General features: G+C 46.5%; 1 protein-coding gene across 1 annotated transcript in view; it reads right to left on the bottom strand.

The window, feature by feature from the left end:
- Nucleotides 1-754: 754 nt before the first annotated feature.
- Nucleotides 755-8051, bottom strand: part of WHSC1L1 (Wolf-Hirschhorn syndrome candidate 1-like 1) — a 125680-nt gene continuing 118383 nt past the window's right edge. Inside the window, exons 20-23 of the mRNA XM_018572617.1 lie at nucleotides 7244-7385; nucleotides 5399-5505; nucleotides 3232-3436; nucleotides 755-999 (exon numbers count right to left, since the gene is read on the bottom strand). Coding sequence (XP_018428119.1) covers nucleotides 755-999; nucleotides 3232-3436; nucleotides 5399-5505; nucleotides 7244-7385 — 699 coding nt within the window. The remainder of the gene's footprint in view (nucleotides 1000-3231; nucleotides 3437-5398; nucleotides 5506-7243; nucleotides 7386-8051) is intronic.

The raw sequence follows: 8051 nt of genomic DNA, 5'->3' as shown, positions 1-8051 counted from the left end.
GGGCTAGCGTAGGTCTCGAATGGCGCTACACAAAAAAACAGAACCTTGGAACGGAATTGTGTGCGTTCAGTACTATCACACGGAACGGGGGAGACTATAATATGTGAACAACCCGAGACCATTAGTGTCATAGATCTACCCTCCCCTACATCCATTCTCTACCTGTGGCATAGGGTGGTGGGGTTGGTGTGGGTGGCAAATACTTGAAATTGCTTTGATACAGTGGAATAACACCACTAGATTGGACTGTACATAGTGAGGAATGAAAAATCAAGCACTTATTCCCAGCTCTTAATAAAGTGAACAGTCTTGGATGGTTCTAGAGCACTGATAACCCCAGGCACGGGTCAGGACTGTACTGGTGTAATAAAGTGACAGCTGACATTTCCCTTCATGTCCTTTTAAAAGAGGTTTAGAAAAAAAGACTCGGAGAAGTCGCTGGAAAACGTCACTGTCCATCCTATTGCGGAATAGAAGGATCTTTTTTTTTCCTATAGAAAGATCGCCGGCAGCGCGGAAATGGTGCCGTTTGATGGTTTTTTTCTTTGCTTTGTTCTTTAATACTTGACCAGTGACTGCACCAGACGGAGTGACAAGGGCGTCCTCTAAGGATTTAATGTGTAGATGTCAACCTTCAATTGCAAGCGGACAGTTAGTTACCCTCATCTCCTAATGACAGATTTACATTTAGGTCTTGATCACTAACAAAGAGGTCATCTCAGAAGGATGGAGGCCAAGAACATATCCATTAAAGTCACAGGGGAACAAAGGATTGCAATGAGGAATCCTCGCACTCTATTTTAAATTTAAATTTCTTCTCTCCGCATGCCAATGGGCGCCGGGGGTCATGCTCGGAGCAGCACAGTCTCCCTTCCAGAGATGAGATTGTCAACTCTCCTTTCTCGTGCTCTTTGCAGAAAGACGAAGGGCAGAATTCACAGAACGATGAAGACGGGGATCCGCATTTGTCACACTGATGCCACGGGCAGTCCCATTTCCCTGGAAAAGAAACAGAGGAGAATCGTTACAGAAAGCAACCCGGAAGGAAGCCGTCATGTGCAATTGGCCGGGGCATTTCCTGCCCTGCAGCTGCACGTACACAAAGGGGTGCAAACGTTGACCTTATATGGCCACATGCAGATCAAAGGGGTGAGCTTCGATCTGCCAATAATGTCAATTAAAGGGTGTTTCTTTTTTAAATAAAAAGTGTAACTAGTTAATAACCAATTATTCACCTTTAGCTCGGCCCCAATTACCTTTATTATTATTATGCAGGATTTTTATAGCGCCTACAGTTTGCATAGTGCAAAATGGAGAGAGACAGCGCAATTTTCAATACAGGAGGGTTAGGTGGACCCTGCTCATGAGAGCTTACAATCTAGTAGAAGGGGCAAGTGATACAAAAGGTAATAATTAGCGATGCACTGATACCGGTATTTCGGTATTGAGTACCAGTACGGATTATTTTTTTCCGGTGCTCGCCGATACCAAATACCGATACCGGAAGTCCCATTCAGGAATCCAGGCAGCGTGTAATGACTCGCCACCCGGCTTCCTGATTAGCAGGGAAGCTGTCCCCATGCTTCTTGTCACTATGTGACGAGAAAGCATGGAGCCGGCCTTCTGGCCAATCAGGAAGCCGGGCGCCGTGTAATGACGGAGCACGCGGCCTCCTGATTGGCCGGGAAGCGGGCTCCGTGCTCCCTCGTCATGAGGTGACGAGGGAGCATGAAGCTGGCTTTCTGGCCAATCAGAAAGCCAGGCAGCGCGTCATTACAGGGTGCCCGACTTCCTGATTGGTAAGCTTCCCAACCAATTAGGAAGCCGGGCAGCGCGTCATTGCGGAACCGGAATACCTGAAGTATCAGGCTAGGCATCGGAGCATTTGGGCGAGTACGGGTACTCACCCAAATACTCTGCATCTGCACCGATACCAATACTAGTATCGGTGCATCCCTACTAATAATTGTGTGGAATGATTTAATGGAAGAAGCAAAGGGACAGGTTTTATGATGAGGTGGGGATAGGCTTCCCTAAAGAGATGAGTTTTCAAGGATCGCCTAAAGGTGGACAGAGTAGGAAATAAGTGGACAGGATGGGGTAGGGAGTTTCAGAGGATGGGAGAGGCTTTGGAGAAGTCCTGGAGGTGACAAGAGAGCTGGAGAGGTTGGTTTGGGTGATATTTTGAGATGATGTAGGTTGGGGCAGAGTTGTAGATGGCTTTGTATTTTATTGTTAGTATAAGGAAGTGGGGGGGAGGGGGGGGGTGTTTAGACAGCAAGTGAACATTTTGCCCATGAAGTTGATGTGTTGGGAAAAAAAATAGACAGGTGTAAGGATTTCAGTGACTTGACTTTCACCGGTCAGGACTGACCAAAAAGGAAAACCGGTGAACTGGGGACAGGGTCATGGGTGGTCAATGCTCAGTGATGCACATGGGGAGTGAAGTCTGGCCCGTGTAGTCCGAATAGAAGAGCTACTGGAGCTCAAGTTGCTGGTTCTGATGGAAAGGTGGCTGAACACACAGATCCACGCAGCATGGTGCTTATAGGGCCACATAGTCACAGACAGGTCAAGGTGACCATGCTGACCTGTGTCTACCGCCAAAGGGGCCTACTATGGGCACTTAAGAATCAGAACTGGACCACGGAGCAATGGAAGAAGGTAGCCTGGTCTGATGAATCACATTTTCTTTTACATCATGTGGATGCACTATGGGAAGAAGAAAGGCAATGTGATGCTTTGGGCAATGTTCTGCAGGGAAACCTGCCATTCATGTGGATGTGACTTTTACACGCACCACCGACCTTAACATTGTTACTGACCAAGTACATGGAAACGGTATTCCCTGATAGCAGTGGCCTCTTTCAGCAGAATAATGAGCCCTGCTACACTGCAAAATTGTTCAAGAATGGTTTGAGGAACACAACAAGGAGCTTGAGGTGTTGACTTAACCTTTAACTTCTCCAGTTCTCAATCCAATCGATCATCTGTGGGACGTGCTGCTAAAACAAGTCCAATCCATGGTTGACGATCACCTCACAACTTACAGGACTTATAGGATCTGATACTGACGGCTTGGTGCCAGATACCACAGCACACCTCCAGAGCTCTAGTGGAGTCCATGCCTCGAGGGGTCAGACAAAGGGGGACCTACTCAGTATTAGGAGTGTGGTCACAATGGTATGGCTGATCTGTGTATATTACATATCATTTATTGACAAGGCTTACCATACGGCGGCTGTGTCAGGTTAAGGCAGAGGAGGTGATAAGCTTTAGGACAGTCTCTTTTATCACACATCACCAGCTCCCCTCCATCACCACAGCGGAAACAGTAATCTTCATGCATCTGTTTCTGTTCTGTTTTAATTTTGCGTTTCTTTGCTTTTAAGCGAGCGTTTTTGGCCTTTTCTTCCGTTGCTGTAGCGCAAGCTGTCTGCAGGATGAAGAGACACAACACTTTATGGATTATAACCGTATACAACAGAGCAGTAGCACTATTCAGTGTACTCTGATTTGGAACAATAATTTTTTTTTTTTTTTTACCCATAGAGGTTGTCCAAATCCCAAGGATTTGTAACCTGGAAAGCCAACCAAGTAACTGTGATGGGATTATTACAAGCTCCATGCCTAGGAGGTAAATACCCCTACATATACCTCTACCAGGACAAACTATGTCTGCTGCTTGTCAATAGCAACTAGTTTTCTTGGTTTTTCACCATCTCATCACATCACCATCTCATGCATTACATTAACCCTTTTGCTGTTATAATCCACATTTTAGGCCTGAAAATTACTTAAAACCACTTTGAGTTATATATTTTCTGAAAGCCGGGACCCATAAAATGGCAGCAGTTGCAAATTTTTATGTCTCATGATATTAATGCAACTCCCCTGTCCATTCCTCCAGTCAGCGCTGGAGGATCAGAGAGGGGAGGGGGGAATCCCTGCGGGGAGCCGTGACTGACAGTCACCGCTCTCTGCAGGGAGATGATCAAGAAGTGAGTGAGTGCCGGTATGTGTTCGCTCACTTCCCGAACTATTGAGCCGACCGGTGACAGTTTCATTGTCACAGGTCGGCTCAAACTATGAGGTTGAGTGAAAATCACTCACCTCATAGATCTCCTTTAAGTTAATTTTAGTGCACAAAAACACCCAATTTGTTTCCGTAAAAGATGAGGTTGTGCCAGGCAAATAGATAGCTTAAAAACTGTGTGCGTCCGTGAAACGGCGACAAAATACGGTACCTCAAATTGTCGACGCTTTAAAAGCTTGTAAAGGTCACCAGTCTAGAGTTACCCATGATTATCAGCCCTAGAATTATTGCTCTCATTACTTAACTTCATCGCTTTCACATAAAGGGACTCACAAGCCTCCTATGTGATAGCATATTAGTGGTGACAGGTACACTTTAAGGTGACATTAGGGGTCTATTAGACCTCTAATCTCCACTTCAAAGAAGCTATTCAAGTGCAGATCGTACTTTAATAGGTTCTTCCCTGGCTTTTCTAGCTAGGGAATGACAGCTGAGGAAGCGGAAGTGATGCAATCAGCGTCGCTTCCGGCTCCATTCAACAGGGAGGAGATCGGCAAATGGATGTTAGCTGGTCTCTCTCCCCACCGACACCGAGATGCTGGCCCTGGGCCTGCAGGAGGGGCAGCGGATACTGGTAAAAAAGGCGGGGTGTCGGGCGGGGGACACGGTACGCTCTTCACTAGCCCCTGGAAGCGACCATGGCTGCAGCTTAGCCTGCAGAATAACTTTCAGCGTAAAGCCGTCAGTCGGCTTTACACATATAAACAGAGATAGCCGCCGGGAGTCTATGTACAGGGGCCCGCTGCCTGCAACATACAGCATACGCCGATGGCAATGAAAGGGTTAATTGCAGCTTGTCTGTCCCCTTTGCTACTTAAAAGAAAAACACATCCCCTAGCCCCTCTCTATTATAATTTATACCAAACTCTGTCACAAAGCACATCTGATGAACTGAGTCTATGGGAACAATGTCGGAAACCAGGTAGCTGCCATCATGGACTTGTCTATGGAGTGTAGGAGGGAACTGGGACACTTGGAGGAAACCCATGCAAGGGTGAAAATACAAGCTCCATGCAGATAGTGTCCTGGCTGAGATGGCTAGACCTGTCTGCAGCTCAGTGAACACACAGGATTGTACACCTCTTTCTTAATATTTGCAAATTAAAGTAAACGTATCCCACAAGCTAAAGGCTGTAATATTCAGTCTATGTGGTACAATCACACTTGCATGGTGTTCTAGACACATTCTTACCAAGTCCTGCTAAGCCTGAATGAATTCCAGAGCAATTAAAAAAAAACACATTTTATAAACAATAAAGAACGTGAAGCAGAATTGCTGACAGGATGAGAGGGCTCACTTACTTTTGGTCGTACCCCCAAGAAGCCACTGCAGTTATCTGCACCACAATGACACTCCGTCCGGCCGTTTCCCAGACAGTCAAGATTATAGTTAAATGTTAGCTCAGTGCCTGCAAACATAAACATGTATGGGAGTTTTCAGATGCACAGCTGTATATGTTACTTCATATTTCATTCCATCACCCAGGAAAAACAAGTATCATTCCAACACAAGTCGCCATCGTCATATCACAGACATACGAGCAACTAAAAAACCTACCTACAGTATATACTGAAGCCCCATCCTAAGGCAAGCCCCACTGCAAGGGTTACAATTCTAATTGCCTGGAGTTCTTCTTTACAATCTAATACTCCTAGTACTGACTGCTAGGGCCCAAGGGCTGCACTTCAGACACCAAAGGGCTACACGTGGCCCTCGGGCCTCAGGTTGGGCACCAAAGATTTAGATCAGGGGTCACTAAATGGCTGACTGTGCTCCAGGCACAAACCAAGTGACAGTTCTGTCCGGACTGTGATCGCTGACCTACATTGGGTTATGGTTCGCTGACGGTGGATACGACAGCCTAGAGGTCGGTGCATCCATTGCCGGCCATAACCCAGTGCAAACCTATCTCCACGTCAGTCATTGATTGCTAAGACTGTTGGTGTCCTGGGAACCAGTGACGTCAGGCAGACAGGGCCACCTTGTCAACCTCAAGCGTACAGCAGTGGTGTAATGAAGTGTACAGCGCTAAATGCCCTTCAGGAAATTAGATAACGGTAGGGATCATATGGTGTCACCTCCGTGTCAAGCAAGCGTACAGCAGCCCAGGTTACTTATACCAGCCTGCAACTGTGCAGCCCCCCTGTGTTTTTTTCGGGGTCCCCCAGTCCTCTGAGGGGCCTCTGACTATGGCATTGGGTGTCAGGATGGAGAGCAGGAGCAGACCGGGAAAAGTCTGTTCCCCAATCTAATCAGTGAAGCAGGGAGTGATGTGCTCTCAGCGCTTCCTGCTTCAGAACTGTCAGAAGCCGGCTGACGTGCCGGGTGAACAGACGATGAGGCACAATCTTGTGCTTGATGGTCTGTGTTAGGGATGCACCGATACCGGTATCGATTCCGAGTTTTGAATTTTGCTTTCAATACTCGCCGATACGTAACGATACCGATGCTTTCCGCTGGCATGGTGCCGGTTTCCCAGGCAATCAGGAAGCAATCAGGGCAGCGGGTAATGTCATATTGCCCGGCTTTCTGATTGCCCAGGAAGCTGGCTCTATGTTGTTGGGCCAGCTGGATTGTGATTGGACAGGTAGTCGGCTTCTCAGCCAATCAGCATCAAGCCGACTTGCCGGCCAATCAGGAAGCCGGGTGCTGAGTAATAAACCGCCTCCCGGCTTCCAGATTGGCTGGGAATCCAGCTCCATGCTGATTGGCTGGAAAGCTGGCTTCCCGGCCAATCAGCGAGGAACTGGCTGTTTGGCCAGCTCGATGCTGATTGCCTGGGGAGGAAATTTTCCTCTAACTGGAAGTGTCGGTATCGGGGAAGGTATCGGAGGATTTGGGTACCCGCTCCAAATACTCGGTATCGAGTATCAGTATCGGTGCATCCTTAGTCTGTATGGGAGGGCAGTAGACACATCAGGGGTCTAATAGACATAATGTTAATAATTGTTGTCTCAGCTAGAAAACCCAGTGCATCATGGGCCAGACATTTCAAGTTAACATGACCTATAATATTAGAAATAACTAATTAACTGTGAGGGGGCACTAAGATGTTTTTAAGATGCTTTTTAACTATATCAACAGATTACTAAATCCCTAAAAGGACAAAATGGTATGGAGAAGCAGAAAGGGTTAAATGACTTTACCTTGAGGTATGTCACAAAGAGCAAACAGTCCGACTCTCACATCACCGTTCACCGTCCACTTCTGGGTATCGCAGTTGGGGTTACAGCTGTGATTCATGAACCGGGAGTAATTCCCCTTGGGGCCAGCGTCTATAATACGATCCTGGAATTGGCCAAATACAACGAAGTACAATGAATCTGATAGACGACGACAGAATATCATAATAATGCACACCTGACCTAGCTGAACTGAAGTTCTGTGCTCATCCGCTGATGACCGAGATGCTGCTCTCTAAATGCTGTCTATGAAAACACTTTCCTTTCAAATATGTTTCTTATAAATTTAAAGTGACATTAAACCCTCAGATTTTTTTAACATAAACCAAACTTCTCATGCTTGGGGAGAACTTCCCTTTGCAGCTGAGTGCCTCTTCCTGTAGTGCTGGCTCAGGTTGCAAACCTATACACAGACACCATGTATCCATTTCAGAGACAAGGCAGTCTGCTGCAAAACAGAAGTTCTGCCCAGCATGAGAACAGATACAGATTTAAAAGCAGCAAAGAGAAGGGAAACCATGGATTACAGTAAGGCGCACATTACAGTATTGTTTTATGTTAAAAAATCTGAGGGTTTAATGTCACTTTAACATCAAGATATCTAAATCTTTTAGACCTAATATGGTTCATCATCCCATGGGTCATGTGTGCGGGCAGCAAACACCCAACTGTTCAACAAGGTGGAATATTATCTGGGGATCTTAGATTATCCCCAGCATATATTTATATTTATGGCCCGGGACCTGAGTAGTAGGTGTCACACCCCTGGGAA

This window comes from Nanorana parkeri, unplaced genomic scaffold (assembly GCF_000935625.1).
Source record: "Nanorana parkeri isolate BGI_ZX_2015 unplaced genomic scaffold, ASM93562v1 scaffold2086, whole genome shotgun sequence".
NCBI lineage: Eukaryota > Metazoa > Chordata > Amphibia > Anura > Dicroglossidae > Nanorana > Nanorana parkeri.
Note: the sequence above shows the minus strand (reverse complement) of the source record. Positions and strands in the feature narration are given on the sequence as shown.